Genomic DNA, 16,795 nt, shown 5'->3' on the forward strand with positions numbered 1-16,795 from the left:
CTTAGATATATCTGTCGAGTCCGTCGAAATAGATCGAGAATTTGCTTGGGTGACTTGTTAGTTCCGCCAAAAAAATCTCAGGCGCTTATCAAAATACCTGACCACCAGCAGCTGACGGATAATTTACTATTATATACAGTACCGGCCAATAATAACGGGTGTCCCAAAAAGGACGCAAGATTTCAATTTGCCGCCATTTTTGTATTTTAGTGCTGGCAACACAAAAAAAAATTGACAGCTGAATGTTTAGGGTTTGTAAAAATGGCGGGTTATATACGAAAGATCAACGCGTTTTTATTATTAAACAATATTTCAAAAGTAATGAAAGTTTGGCGGGTACTGTTCGAAAATTCCTAGTCGTGTGATCTCTCGATTCGGTGATCAGAATTGGCCCCCTAGATTTGTGATTTAACGCCTTTAGACTTCTTTTTAGTGTTATTTAAAGTAAAGTTTATGCCAATAAGCCCACAACCACTCATGCTTTAAAAGAGGAAATTCGACGCTGCATCGGAGAAATTCAGCCGCATCTATGCAAAATGGTCATAGAAAATTTTGACAAAAGAAGCCTAGGAGGACATTTACCTGACGTATTATTTCACAAATAACCCAATTTTATGTTTTTCAAGATTTTATATACAGATATATTATAACGAAAAAAAAAATGTGTTTTTCAACAATTTCAAATCTTGCGTCCTTTTTGGGACATCCTTTATATCACCTCCATGTTTTTACGGTATAACTTTTTATATATATTTGTAAGTTACTTCCACCTCACTGCTTCAGGTAGCCTAATAGTATGGTAGTCTACGGGCGATGAGAAAAATTGGTCTCATGTAATGGTTTTTTACATAGAGGTTTTTTTTAATGTATTGTTAACTTCATTTTTTTACCAGAGGTTTTTTAGTAATATGCTGAGTATCCTATTGTAATTCACAGTATTTCATTGCAATATTCATCATATATTTGTATAAAATGACTAGTGAAATATGCAATCTACAAACTAACCTATATTGTTTACTCTATACAAGCTCATACAAAAACACTCAAAGGTGATAATATTATTGGCCGGTACTGTAGCTAAGCCGATTTTTTCTTAAGATAGCTTCTTGTCTGTAATTTGATAATTCCTAAGAGCCGATACAGACGAACTGCAACCCGACTGCAATTTGTATGGGGACTGCACGACGACTGGAATATCGGCGGAGGAAATTACCAAAAAAAAATATTTATCTTACGACTACGACATGTTTGGTTAGTTACCGTTCCTCAACCCATCAACGAAACGGCAGCTAATTACGAGATTACAAGTTATCGCCCGGGTAGAAATGACGAACGAAAATTTTACCTGACCCGGGGTCTTCGACTGGCATTCAGGTAAAGGAAATTTGCTTAGATTGAGAACAAATCCAAATCGAAATTTTTATAACAATATCAACGATTAACTTTGCAAAAGAATATCGAATTATCGACCCATTTTCACTAAACTTTTAACTTTACTACCCAATCGACTCATTTGCATACCTATAGGAACACGTTTCAACACTGCATACGCCGGCAGCCACCCCTGCCAGACATCACAAAGATGTATATAGTATCTAGTTATACTAGTTGGTATGTCTATTTCTTTTATGTTTAACTCAGCCCGGGACCGACTGATCTCATTTTTTATCCGTTTTAAAATGCAGATTAAACTATCTCGCAGTATCATCGTAGCATTTGCAGTAATTGCATTGGAGATACTGGAATCTTATACAGAACCACATTCAGTGCCACTGAACTAACGCAAGGGTTATTTCTATTTATATCCAAAATCACTTTAATAGGTTACTGGCACCCATTGGTTTTAGTTATTACGAATCTTCTGTCAATTCGTCAAACAACCAAAAAAATCTACTGTTAAGGTACCCAATAAAAACTTCATGTTTGCCGTGGTTTCAGTTTTAGACAAGGTTGAAACGATAAAAAAATCCTTACATACATTTTGTTTCTTTCCAGGCGGTTATTTCCAAAAAATATTCACGTCTTAAAAGAATGATAGTGGCCCAGTTAGGAACGAGCTATCCCATGTAAACGCAACCGTTGCAAAGCATAGATGATTTTGGCACAAGTATAGTTAAACGAGGGTGGCACCGATCGTGTTAGTTACCGGTTTGACAGCGCTGCTATCTAATGAACTCTGGTCAGGCTACGTTCTACAGCAGTAGCTACATGAACGTTCTACTCAAAATCATTTGGAAGCGGACTCCAGAGTATGAGAAATTGAGAAGAAAATAGAAAAAAATACCGCTACAGTTTATCAAAACTTAGTCGTAATTTCGTAATACATTAATCTGTAGAATAGAACAACTTTTAACTGTATTATGACTATGCAAAATTGGAGAGGAAAAAACAATTTCGGGAACAATACTTTGTGAAATTTAAGGCTAATAATAATAATAGGCGTATAATTTGCACATGCGCCTATTGGGCACCGGGATTTTAACGAACGACGGAACGGTTTAGATAAGTTGATATTTTAATAACCAATTATCTAGTATCTACCTCGAAAGATGTGACCTACCCACCCTATTGCTTAGGAATTGACTGGACATATCAGATTGATTCATACTGATTGATAGGTATTCAGAACTTAATTGACCTTCCAATCTGCATTTTATCGAGACCCCATACAAACTTCCACCCCCTTGTCACCCCCTTAAAGGATGATTTCTGGGATAAAAACTACCCTATGTCCTTCCCCGGGACTCGAACTAGGGTTCATCCATTAATCCCCCCCTGGTGTGTGTTTTTTTCAATGAAATCAGCAAATCGAATTTAAGTATTATTAATATTCTATCAAAATATTTTTAATAAAAGAAATGTTAGTAATTTTATAACCCAAAACCGATTAGGAAAGAAAATTAAACGATTAAAAATGATTATACTATAATAGTTCCACAAACTCGTTATTTAACTGTACAGCGAATAAAATAATTTAAATAAGTGACGTCACAAAGTTTGTGACTCCCCTCTCCCCCTTGTCACAACATGTCACATTTGCTTGAGCGGCGGTTTAAGGCCGTTCCGTCGGTTTGCCGCTGTCTCTGTCACATTTCGCAAGAAAGAACGGGAAAGATCATGCGCGCCAAGTGTCAATTTGGATCGAATTTTGTCGATTTTTATTTATTTTAAAAACGTTACCCTACAATATCGAAATTCGAAAGCTATGAAATTATTACTTAAGTTAAGATTGTTTTTTCTTCTTTTTTTATTTATAGTATCACATAATAAATAACCGAGTAAAGTTGGATTAAAAGTCCGAGTTAGAGGTTACTTTGGGAATTAATTGTATCGAGCGAAGTGTCATAATTCGTGTATCGGAAGCTATGATATTAAAGATAATATAGTCAAGAACTACATATATTTTTTCCACATCTACGAATATCAACGCCTCTTAGAAAAACAGGATCATATAAGGAGATTTTTCGCCTTCTGGCTCAGGGAACCGCCTTAAATAAGCGTAAAGAGGTAACACACAGACAGACAGACTTTCGCATTTATAATATTAGTATGGAAGTATGGATTTTCATGTATAAAAACCGTTATCATCTAACAACTGGAGGTAGTATTTATGTTCTCGCAACAGAAAAAATAAAAACAAGTCATTGAATCTTTAAAATAAAATAAAAATTTGGATGAATAATTACGTATGTACATTCCTAACCCAATCTTGAAGTTTTCTCTAGCCCATTAAGTTAGGTCCCCCAGCAACACCAAGGATTGTAAATATATTCGAGATCTTTTTGTCCATATTTCGGCTACCTATGCGGCTGGGCGGGCTAGCGAGCTATCCGGTTTGTGACAGACTCACAGTTCGTTCACCCAGAGTAGACGTGGTGCCTCGGGCCTTGCTCAAGTAGGGCCCATACGATTCGATCTTTACCGAATAATACAATACATACCGTTATTATCAATAAATAAATACAGTCACGAATTAGGATGGCACAGTTGAATAGGGACAAAACCTGAAACGAAATTTACCTGAAAATTTCTTAACAACCTACGCAAATTGTATCAGACAAAATCTACTATCATTTAAATTCCACTAATAGAATTGAAAACGAGTGGCATTTCTCAAATTAGCATTTAGCCGTTTTCCCCCGATTTTCGAGTGACAAAATCGAGCGATCGAAATTAAAAAATCGCATTAAAAGCATTAAAACTACATTGCCAACGATTGGTAAGGACTAAGGAGGCACCTCGTTGTACATAATTAGATAGGTATAGGTAGCTCTAGATATTTTAATTCGATCTTTGCCAAATACCTTGTAACTATGTAGGTTCTATAGAATCTTTGATATTGCCTGTTCACGTCTAGATTTTTAAGTACATGAGTTAATTATACATAGCTTACACACACATTGTTTATTAATATTTCTTTATGCACCCCACATGAGTCCGGACAGTTCTAAGTAGAAAATCAACTATAGGGAAACGGAAAACCTATTTAAATATTTATAGAATGTGGTATAAATTTATTCCTAAAATATAACCCTTAAAGGGGCCCACTGACTATCAGTCCGCCGGACGATATCGGCCTGTCAGTTAGAACAAAAATTTGACAGTTCCGAACAACTGACAGGCTGATATTGTCCAGCGGACTGATAGTCAGTGGGCCCCTTAAAAGGTTCCCAAGTAGCAAAGTGACGTCAGCGACGTCATTATGTCGCCATAAAGACGTCGCTGACGTCATAATGACGTATAAATGCTACCTGGGTTTAGTTTATTAACCAAACTTGTAGTAGGCAAGTAGTAGTAGATTACTTGTTTTTCTTAAAGGACAGTTTTAGGGTTCCGTACCCAAAGGGTAAAAACGGGACCCTATTACTAAGACTCCGCTGTCCGTCTGTCTGTCTGTCACCAGGCTGTATCTCATGAACCGTGATAGCTAGACAGTTAAAATTTTCACAGATGATGTATTTCTGTTGCCGCTATAACAACAAATACTAAAAACAGAATAAAATAAATATTTAAGGTAAGGTTGCCAGAGCTCAACGAGGGAGAGTGTGGGTCGGCAACGCGAATGTAACTCCTCTGGAGTTGCAGGCGTACATAGGCTACGGAGACTGCTTAACATCAGGCGGGCCGTATGCTACTTTGCCACCGACATAGTATTAAAAAAAAAAATTAAGTGGGGCTCCCATACAACAAACATGATTTTTTTGCGTAATGGTATGGAACCCTTCGTGCGCGAGTCCGACTTGCACATGGCCGGTTTTATCAATCATCATCATTCCATGCAGACCAAAGATAGATATAACTCCGTAATAGATAGATACAGTCTAAGGAAAAAACGTGCCTCGAAAATCAAGAAAATTTGATTCTCGTTCAGAGGGCGCTACTAGTTTTGGCCTACAGTCGTATAGATGGCGTTGACGGTTTCGTTTGTTATTTAACAATTTTAACGCATATCAGTGAAAGAACATGGGTCAAAATCATAAAAATAATTAATGCAAATAAAAAAAATCATTTATCTATATTTAAATACATTCTGTCGTATTTTTATAAGTCTTCATTTTTAGTTTTAAAGTGTGTCGACAGATGGCAGTAAATTTACTGGGGTTACAAAATTTACTATGACAGTACCGCTCTAGTATAAGTTACTCTATGATGCAGACAAAGTTACCTTTCAAAGCATACAAGATGTTGTAATAAACTGCTTTAATTTTAAGATTCTTTGATTGTCAATGACACTCCATCTTAAAATCTAACTCTCTCTAATCCTCAGTGATATTTACTCAATCCTAGAGGATAACACTCAATTAACATTGTTTTTTTTTTTAATTTAATTTATGGAAAACAGTATTTAAAAATTTCATTCAACTTGCAGTTAGTGGTACAAAACTACAAACCCAATTAGCACACTGAGACATTTGTTTTATGATTAGAATTAGTGGCTCCGGGAGACCTTGGAATATTCAGTTAAAATTTAATTCAGACAGCGGGTTTCAAAATGTTGGAAATATGTTAGTAGACATAGTAGTTTGTTCTGCGTTTCACATTTTGATATAGGTATATGTATTAGGTATTAAGTTGGGCTATTTGTTTAATGTCTGAGAAATCATTAGTGATTTCTCAGCTTATTAGGCTCCATGTCACAGACTTGGAAGCTTCTTGTACAGGAGTCATCCTCGCTACACTTACTAAGAATACTAAGATCTACTTCAACAGGTAGGGATCTAACATCAAATTGATTTAGCAATAGCAATGATAACTAAATCCTTAACCTTGTTTTTAGCAAAATGAAGTAAGAGCTTATGAATTCAGTTACCTTATTGCCAGGTAGGAGATATCATCCTCAAGTGGTAAATGCCGACATAATACAGACAGTGAAATCCAACAACTTGTCATAAAAAAACTTATCAGGAAACAATCGTACAAAGGCCTTGATTAACCCCGCCTGTCATAACTACACATCAATGGGCCCAAGCCATGGATCATCCATCCCTATCATAAAAGCAATCACGCGGATGTGCGACAAGGACGGCCTATGGCTCCAACGTCTATTCAAAATGGACGGTTAACTGTTTCACATTTTTTTACCAGCCAGCTGCTCGAACAGCTGTTCACGCCGGTACACATGCAACCACGTTTTTAAAGATCGAGCACTTTGGACAAATAATACTTGCTGAGCAGAAAAATGCAAGCATCTGAGTATGATTGCATATTAAATTTAAAGATCAATCTACGTATAGTACATAGCCTATGCACTAAGCAAGCACCGTAATGCAAATACAACGGAAAAAAAATAGTTTCTTGTATAATGAAACGAGAGAACAGCATGTTATTTTCCTTTACAGTTTAAATTATGCGTCAAGATGAGTTAAATAAATAGTTAGAGACACAATGAAAACGCCGTGAAAAGGGTACCATTTTGATTTCATCCTCCATATTGCAAATCTGAAAGCGCGAGAAATTTGCACCCTTATCCTGTTAGTATAAGCAAATAGTAGTTAGTAGAATCATTACAATTTGTCATTTTTTGCTTAGTCATAAACAAATCCGTTACAAGAAAACACCGGCCGGTAAATTATTATAGGACCTACCTTAACAAAGCTGATCGATGTTGTGGTACCTTCGATGTCCAGGAGAAGAATTTTGCATTTTTTGACGATATCCCCGATTTCTTGAGTTTCATTTGCCATTGTACAAGTAGAGCACAACCTTTATTTGGATGTACTTTTATAAAAAATCTAAATTTGACTAGAAATTCTTCCACGCTACGCACCCCACACCACACAAAAAAGCATTGAGATTGAACGTAGGAAGGAGACAAAGCAAACAGCCAATCCGCGAGAGAAACGGCAATAATGAAAGTTACCCCAGTTGAAGGTTGAAGTAAGATGAACGAATCGACTGAGATGAATGAGAGAGGGAGAAAACGAAACGGAAGGATATGTATCCTGGACAGATTCGCCAACACTGACAGGAAAAAGCCTAAGTATTGCCGTATTTTATTACACGTTTACCTTACTTAAAATATACGAAATAATAAAAATACAATAAGTTGCTTTAACTAGTATAATTAATTCTATATTTAGCCATTATATAGCATAATTGAAAAAGAAAAATTGAGGCTTAAATTGGTATGGCGTTAAATTAGCCTATCAACCTTTTGCAATCTACAATTTTACCATATTAAGTTAGTGGTTAAACTGGATATTCTACATTCTTGGAAACAGTGATATCATGGCTAGCTATTGTATTTTTATAGTATTTCTATGATATTTTAGCATTATTTTAGGAGTTATTAGCTTAATATTTACCCTAACAAAGGTAAGTATCTCTCTAAACGGCAACACTCACTTTTCTGTATATTGGTAGACATGTTTTCGCGCAAATTATTAGAAAATTGTTTTACATTTTTTTTGTATTAATTTGTTTAGTATTTTTTATTATTTCATAGTCGACCTCCGCACGAAGGGTTCCGTACCGATACGAAAAACGGCAAAAAAATCACGTTTGTTGTATGGGAGTCCCACTTAAATATTTATTATATTTTGTTTTTAGTATATATTTCTTGTTATAGCGACAACAGAAATACATCATGTGTGAAAATTTAAACTGTCTACTATCACGGTTCGTGAGATACAGCCTGGTGACAGACAGACAGACAGTCGGACAGTGAAGTCTTAGTAACAGGGTCCCGTTTTTACCCTTTGAGTACGGAATCCTAAAAACCGGCCAAGTGCGAGTCGGACTCGCGCACCGAGGGTTCCGTACATTACACAATTTAAACAATGTATTTTTTATGTAAAACGTGAGTGAAAGGTAAATTGCGGTTCACGATTTATGACACATAAAAAAAAACTACTTACTCTAGATCTCTTTCAAACCAATTTGCGGTGGAAGTTTGCATGGATGTACATCATATTATCATTCTCTTATTTTAGAAGTTACAGGGGGGGGGGGACGACACACATTTTACCACTTTGGAAGTGTCTCTCGCGCAAACTATTCAGTTTAGAAAAAATATATATTAGAAACCTCAACATCATTTATGAAGACCTATCCATAGATACCCCACACGTATGGGTTTGATGAAAAAAAAATTGAGTTTCAGTTTTAAGTATGGGGAACCACCAAATTTATTGTTTTTTTTCTATTTTTGTGTGAAAATCTTAATGCGGTTCACAGAATACATCTACTTACCAAGTTTCAACAGTATAGTTGTTATAGTTTCGGAAAAAAGTGGCTGTGACATACGGACGGACGGACAGACAGACAGACATGACGAATATACAAGGGTTCCGTTTTTTGCCATTTGGCTACGGAACACCAAAAAGGAAAATCCAATGGAAAATAAAACACATCAAGGTAAAGGTACCGACAATAGGGTATTTGACTGTGTTTAAAATAATAGTTATTTACACCATGCATAAAATAAAGCACCACAAGATTGTCAAGATTAATAAAGAAACATAGACAGCAGTTATTTTTAGGCACAATTTCTATTTTAAAACCCCTTTAAAACTATAAAGAGTAGGTAATTTGATCGTGACGTCACATGCTAGTGTTTCATATAAATTCCATAGTAGCAAATCGTTTGGATAGTTCGAAAAAAGAAACTGATTTGACTAGTAGTCAAATACCCTATAGTTTAAATTAAATATTCTTAAAAATTAAGAAAAAAAAGTTATCATACACATTTCTATGTTACAGTCTTATGTCAAGTTATAAATTCTGTAACTTATATTCTATATAAAAATTGTGCCATTCTCAACCAAAAGCTTACTTCCTAAAAAAGGATAATCCAATGGAAAATAAAACACATCAAGGTACCGACAATAGTTTAAATTATATATTCTTAAAAATTGAAAAAAAAAAAGTTATACACATTTCTATGTTACAGTCTTATGTCAAGTTATAAATTCTGTAACTTATATTCTATATAAAAATTAAGAAATTCCATTTATGCCTACTAGACACAAACCAGTAGGGATAAGTGGACAATTTTTATTCAATGGGTAGGACCAAATAGTAGGCTTGGGAGAAATAAATTCCATCTCATCTCTACTAAGATTTAGACCGTAACTAAGTTATGTGTTATGTCCCTACCAGGGGATAAGTTAGTAGAAATGAGTGGAAGAAATTCCGTCCATTTGACTCAAGCAACGACATGCAAAGTCCATACCGTATCGTAAATTATAAATTTATAAACAGTGTCTTAATAGTCAACTAAAGTAGTGTTAGTTGCAGTCATGTGGTACATAGTAGAGATGGGCCGAATATTCGGTAATTATTCGGTATCCGGCATATTTTTCAATGTTCGTATTCGATCGAATAGTTCGGTTTGCACTGCCAAATATTTACCGAATTAACATTTTTTTTAAGGGCGTCCGCTAGTTGGCGCGGGTGCACTTCGCGATCAGAGGGCCTACCACGAATACCTAAGTTCGCAAATTGCGGGCATTTTTCTCTTTTACTCCAATTGTGGCGTAACTTAGGGTGACAGAGAAAGATGTACGCAAGGGAAAGGATCAAAAATACGTGATGAGTGCAGACCACGGATCTGTATGAACTTGTTTTCGTCACGTCGGTAGGGGTAGATGGAGTATTTAGGCTATTACAAGGCCTATAGATGTAACTTATTGGAGCACCATATAATATATAGGGCACGTAAAAAATCCATCTCGTTTTATTAAAAAATATGTAGCTGTACAGCTAGGATAGCGGTATTAGCGGTGCCGTCATATAGCGGCCGTCTCCATATAAAATAATACGGGTAAATATGGATGAGTAGAATTTTGTATGAAGACACCGCTAACCTAGGAAACCAGAGCTTATAGGGGTCCCCGGCAAACTCGGTTCTCCATAAAAACGTAGTTACGCTCTCATTTTAAAATGAGTAGCTAGTTTGCTCTGAAACTTTGTATTTACAAAAGGATAAGCTATATCTGTCTGTAATTAGTTTATGTAGCTTCAGATACCATAGTTAAAAAAATACAGCGAATTTAATTTTTTCATACAAAACTTATTTTTGCTCTATTTCGTTTGTTTTATAAACTGGAGCTATATAAACTAACTACAGACCTAGATAAACCTCATGTCATTGTATGTGCAAAGTTTCATTACAATCCAACGCGTAGTTTTAAAATGAGAACGAAACTCCGTTTGTATGGGAAGGTGAAATTCGGCCGAGCTTGCCGGGGACTTGAGACAAATAATTTATGTCAACAATAAACGATAGTTGAACCTTATCAAGCTCGTACAAAAATTAACTTATTCTTAACACATTATCACTGAGTTTTTGCTGTACAAATAGTCAAGGGTATTTGCAAACAAAGTAAATCTACATTATTATTTACAGTTGTCACATAAATACAAATTAAAAATATCTATTCATATTCTAAATAGCAGAAGAGCTAGCACAAGTTGTCGACAAATGTTACTTTAAGAGTCCGCGGCAAGCTCGGTTCTTCATACAAACGTAGTTACGCTCTCATTTTAAAACGACTAGCTAGATTGCTCTGAAACTTTGTACTTACAAAAGGATAGGTCTGTAATTAGTTTATGTAGCTTCAGATACAATAGTTAAAAAATTACAGCGAATATAAGTTTTTCATACAAAACTAGTTTTTGCTCTATTACGTTTGTTTTATATACTACAGTTACATAAACTAATTACAGACCTAGATATACCTAATGTCATATATTGTATGTGCAAAGTTTCGTTATAATTCAACACGTCGTTTTAAAATGAGAACGAAACCCCGTTTGTATGGGAAGCTGAAATCGGCCAAGCTTGCCGGGGACTCTTAAGAAAGTCTTACAGAAAGTTTTCAAAGTATTGAAGTGTTCTCGGACTTTTTCTATATGGAAAGTTTCGCAATTTAAGAAACTTTGCGTCTGCACCACTAGATAAGTTGCAGGAAAAGCGAAGTTAGCTTTTAGTTTAGAAGTTAGCGACCATTTGCATTAGCCCTTCAGTCTTCCTATCGTTACTTAAGCCTTAAAACATTAAAAAAATGTCACTCACACGCCAACATCACCAAGCGAGCTAATATACAAGTATACATTGACAGAGTACGTCATAACACTTACAAGTGTTCGAATTTAAACTGTTGTGAAACATACTAACATTAAATAATTTCACGGTTCAGACTCACTTGTTTCAGTCACTCGCGCGATATGTTTCGGAGAGCCTAGGTCTCCTAGGCCCTAGACCTAGGGTCTCTGAAACATGTCGCGCGAGTGACTAAAACAAGTGACTCTAAACCGTGAAATTATTTAACTTACAAGCGTTATTGGCGTGGCCTCTACTCCCGAGTCCCGACTTTAGGGTGCTGTGTCAAAGGGTAGAATAGGTTTTCTAGTTAGGCCATATAAATGACATGGAGTAACTAAAAGCCAGCAAGATTAACTTACAAACATAATATGTGTGAATTTAATATGAGAAATGGAACCAGCTTAATAATTGCTCATATTTATTTATGATCATATTTATACAGGGTGGCTAAAAAATAATTGCATTCCCGTTGCCAGGGAGGTTTTGGGATTATACTGAGCAACTTTTACTATGGGACCAACCACGAAATCGCGAAAAAAATTTAGTCTCCCACAAAAAATGGACTAGCCAAAATGTATGAAACAGCCAATTTTTTTTTTCGCGATTTCTGGGTTGGTCCCATAGTAAAAGTTGCTCAGTATAATCCCAAAACTTCCCTGGCAACGGGAATACACCTATTTTTTTGGACACCGTGTATATACATATTTTGAATAATCGTATCTATTTCACTTAAGGGTTAAATTGCCGTGATACTTTTAAGACAAATTTCTATAAAGTTTAGCGGTTTATAAAACGTACCTAAGTGTACATTTTAACGGCACGCAAACTGGCATGCGAGTTTAGTTATATTGCGGACTATTGAGGTTACATCCAATGAGGGCTACCGCGTTAAATTTCACCGCTAGGGGCGCTAGTGTAGATGGAGGTCTTTCAAAATGTCAAATGCATAGAAGTTTTGGGGGTTTCAAGCTTTTTATCGGGAATTTTCACTCCTTATTCATAATTGTGGTAAATCTTTGTCCATCTTTGATTAATAAACAATAGATACTCGTATAGCTCAATAAATGTTAGTGGTTTAATAAAAGGGCCAACTAAAATATATGCAAAATTAAACAGGTTGAAAAAATGGCACATTTAGACGTTAAAATACCTGTGTATATTAGAACGTATTGATTTTATAAAAATAAGCATAGAAGAATTTTGAGATCTGTTATTCTGGACCTACATCTACAGTGGCGCCAACTGGTGAGCAAAAAAACGGTAGCCCTCATTTAGCCGATCGATCAAATACCGCAACGTAATGAAACTCGCACTGTATAAATGAGCCCTAAGTGACACAAGTATATCGTATATAGAAAGTAGAATTAAAGTGCTTTCAAGTGATCTAATAAACTAGCTTTAGGAAATTTCTTTTCGTCAGTCTTGAATTTCTTAATCAGCCTTGGTGTTCCGATGTTCACGTTGTCAGCTTTACGCTTCGACGCCTAAAAAAATAAAAGGATTTATTATGTATGTAACTAGGAGATATTGGAAGGGTCTGCAGCAATGAAACACCGCGTTAGCTCAATAGTGTGTATTTCGGAACTGACAAGCTGACATACAAATTTAAATGTTTAACCACCCTCTAGTCGGCGCATGTAAACTAATATCTACCCCATATTACATATATAACAGGATTATTATTTATTATTGTGATACGACTAATTTTTAATTAAAATTGAATCAAAGAATACACGTAGCTCGGTTGATTTGTTTATTTTTTTGTTGAAAATGACTGATTCAAAATTTGTTTTATTATAATTAGTTTGTGCATATATGTACATGCGCGATATACCTATGCGCAAGAGACGCTTGATCATTCGTCTTGGTGTTAGCCTCCTTGACGGTTTGCGTGACGGCGGCAAACACGAACTTCCACTTACTACTGGGGCCGACGGGCTTGGGTTGATCGTCGGCCTCGCGCCTACACCCGTGGTAACTTACCTTAGCTTCCTTGGCAGGTGGAGTGACAGCAGCGAACACAAAGTTCCTCTTGCTACTGGGGCCGGTGGTCTTGGGTTGGTCGTCGGCCTCGCCGGCTAGAGGCATCGCTAGTGCGGCTAGCCTCGCTAGCGCGCCCCGGCCTCGCGTTAGTAGAGAACCGTGGTAGTTTTGCTGAAATATTTTATAAATATTAAACATATATTAAGATTCAGCTACCGTAAATTAAGTTTGAACAGCGCAAGAAGCTCCCTATATATACCTATATACAGGAGGAGATTTCACTTGATACCAAAAAACGCCAGGAAAAGCGTTGTCCGTATCTCTTAGCACCATCTCTATATTTTTATTTCTCAATAACATCAATAAGTAGAAATGGATTTGGATGAAATTAAGCACACAGTTCAACCTGTTTTGTCTACTCGTAGTAAACTGTAACCCTTTTATTTAGGACCTCGCCTCCTAAAGGGATTAAATAGGGGTATAAAGAAAAGAGGAGGTACAGAATAACAGCTACTGCGCGTACTAAGGCAGTATACTAGAGATGCCTCGAATATTCGGCAACTATTCGGTATTCCGCCGAAGCTATTCGGCCGAATACCGAATATCTGTTGCACCTACCTAAAAAGAAAAATTATACAATAGAAATAACCAAAATCTAGGTGTATTTAATATTAAAATGTATTCTTTAAAAGTTGTTAAATACGAAGACCCTTTTTTGAGCGTTTGTTGGTTACAAAAACTTTCTATTTTTATCGTGGGTCTGATTCTGATTTGATTGACTAACTACATTCATTAGCTCAGCCGGGCTAGCACATGATTGGCGCAAAAGTATCTCGCCGCGACATAGACTGCCCGTCCCCTTAATTCATACAGTTATTAAAAGACGGGTAGTCTATCTCGCGGCGAGATACTGTCGCGTCAATCATGTGCTCGGCCTACTGTTCAACAAAAAATATATCTCAGCAAACGTGTGCTTTGTTGGCGAACAGTTTTCTTAATAATTGTGACTCAAAATGTTCGCATGTCATTTTCGCTTCGGCCGAAAAGGTGCCGAATATTCGGTATTCGGCCAAAACCACTATTCGGGGCATCTCTATAGTAAAGGTAACATTTAAAACTTTCGCGGTTTGAACACATATTAAATCACATTTACAAACGGGTCTATCTCTATAGTACCTAGTAGTTTATAAAATCGTTGTGTTTTCCATACCTGAAACACGTGTAAAGGTAAGTTGCGAGCCGGTTCATCCCCCACAACCTTCTTTTCCACCACCACAGTTTCCACCTTCGCACTGTTCCCGTTGGCTTCCATCAGCACACTGGACATGGTTCGGGAGCAGAGGTTCGCCTTGATTATGGTGCTTCGGTCTATACTGATGTTGTGCTCTTCTGTATCTTTTTCTTTCTGCAATAAACATGACGCATAAATCATACAAGTCACTTTGGTATTCAACTAAGGAGCACAGATTTGCTCTAATAGGAGTTAGGAACTCCATACTATGGGGTAGAGCCCATCCATAACCACTTTTAAAATTTTTACGTTGATGTAAGCAGATTTCTATAAGTTTTTTTTTTCAAGAAAAAGTTATTGGAAAATATCAAATGATGTTTGATACGTGGGGACAACGCAGAACAAAATACGTTGTTTTTATAGGAGGCATGAAACTGTAAGGGCCCTTTAAAATTTAGAAGCCCTATTTCCATTTACCCAAAGGGTAAAAACGGGATCCTATTACTAAGACTCCGCTGTCCGTCTGTCTGTCTGTCACCAGGCTGTATCTCATGAACCGTGATAGCTAGACCGTTAAAATTTTCACAGATGATGTATTTCTGTTGCCGCTATAACAACAAATACTAAAAAGTACGGAACCCTCCGTGCGCGAGTCCGACTCGCACTTGGCTGGTTTCCTAAATTGCATGACCATATAGCTGAAGCTCAATAGAGTGGAGCGTATAGCTGAGTCGGAACCCTTTTGTTGTTGCTGCAATGCACACAGCGTGCACTAAAAACTAATTTTTCGTGTTTAAGTAAAAAAAATTTTGTTAATTTAATTTAGTACATAAGTTTTGTTCTGACTGCAATGTACCTACTTATACTTTACACTAAAATTGTGTGTTTTGCAGCATCCAAATAAACGTTTTATCTATCTATCTATCTTCGAACCATATTTTTTTTTATACAATAAAATATTAACAGGAGTAGTTTCGAAACAACAAATAAACGTACCAAGTTCCTAAGGAAGACTTCCCGTTCGTGCCTCTGCTTTCTCCACTGCTCTTCAGATTCGAATTCCTCTTCCTGACTTTCGGCAAACAACTCAGGCACGGCACCAGGCTCGTCCTCACCGTCTGAAATGTTATAATGTAATTTTAGACAAAGTATCAGTCGTTTTTCGGTGAAGGAAAACATCGTGAGAAAACCGGACTAATCCCAACAAGGCCTAGTTTCCCCTCTGGGTTGGAAGGTCAGATGGCAGTCGCTTTCGTAAAAACTAGTGCCTGCGCCAATTCTCGGGATTAATTGCCAAGCGGACCCCAGGCCCCCATAAGCCGTGGTAAAAAGCCGGGATAACGCGAGGAAGATGACGAGACAAAGTAACACTGACACCCGTAAAGAAGTCGCAAGTTTGATAGCCGAGTCGATGCTGCTGTGCAGCAACGTATGGCAATGGGGTAACATTGAACAATAAAAGTACTGCGCGCTTCGCTCTTGCCCAAAGGGCCCGACATACTTTTTCTTGTAACACATTCCCATGGTTACGATCGCCTGGGTCACTCTTTAAATCCTAGTTTTATGGCATTTAAATTAACCAACCATGCATTGTTGTGGTAGTTATAAGCCCTTTCTATAATGGGCCAGATTGCCATGTTGGTTGGTACCAAACACGATTAGACAACGTGGTAGTTCTTCTAACAAATTGTGCTAGTATTGTAGCCTGGCTGACAGAACATAATAACAACAAGAAATAGCTGATTCACCTATCTGCCTAATACGCAACAGGACAAGACTGCCTTATACATTATTATATTTTATAGAGCTGGGGCCCGTTTATCAAAAGCTTGAAGCTTGTAATACAAGTGGAAGTCCCTTTTTGACAGCTTTTGTTAGAAAGGGACTTCCACTTGTATTACAAGCTACAAGCTTTTGATAAACGGGCCCCTGCTGCTTAGGCGCCCTCTAAGGCGTGTATAGCAATGAAGATAGAAGGACAAGGTGCAAATGTTCACCATAACTTCAGTACCTTGGTTGGTGGACAACGCGAT

At 36.9% G+C, this 16,795-nt stretch overlaps 1 protein-coding gene across 1 annotated transcript in view; it reads right to left on the reverse strand.

The window, feature by feature from the left end:
• Positions 1–16,795, reverse strand: part of LOC134748329 (claspin-like) — a 39,049-nt gene that overhangs the window by 13,326 nt on the left and 8,928 nt on the right. Inside the window, exons 12-15 of the mRNA XM_063683096.1 lie at positions 15,759–15,880; positions 14,742–14,936; positions 13,532–13,702; positions 12,946–13,032 (exon numbers count right to left, since the gene is read on the reverse strand). Coding sequence (XP_063539166.1) covers positions 12,946–13,032; positions 13,532–13,702; positions 14,742–14,936; positions 15,759–15,880 — 575 coding nt within the window. The remainder of the gene's footprint in view (positions 1–12,945; positions 13,033–13,531; positions 13,703–14,741; positions 14,937–15,758; positions 15,881–16,795) is intronic.

This window comes from Cydia strobilella, chromosome 16 (genome assembly GCF_947568885.1).
Source record: "Cydia strobilella chromosome 16, ilCydStro3.1, whole genome shotgun sequence".
Classification (NCBI taxonomy): Eukaryota; Metazoa; Arthropoda; class Insecta; order Lepidoptera; family Tortricidae; genus Cydia; species Cydia strobilella.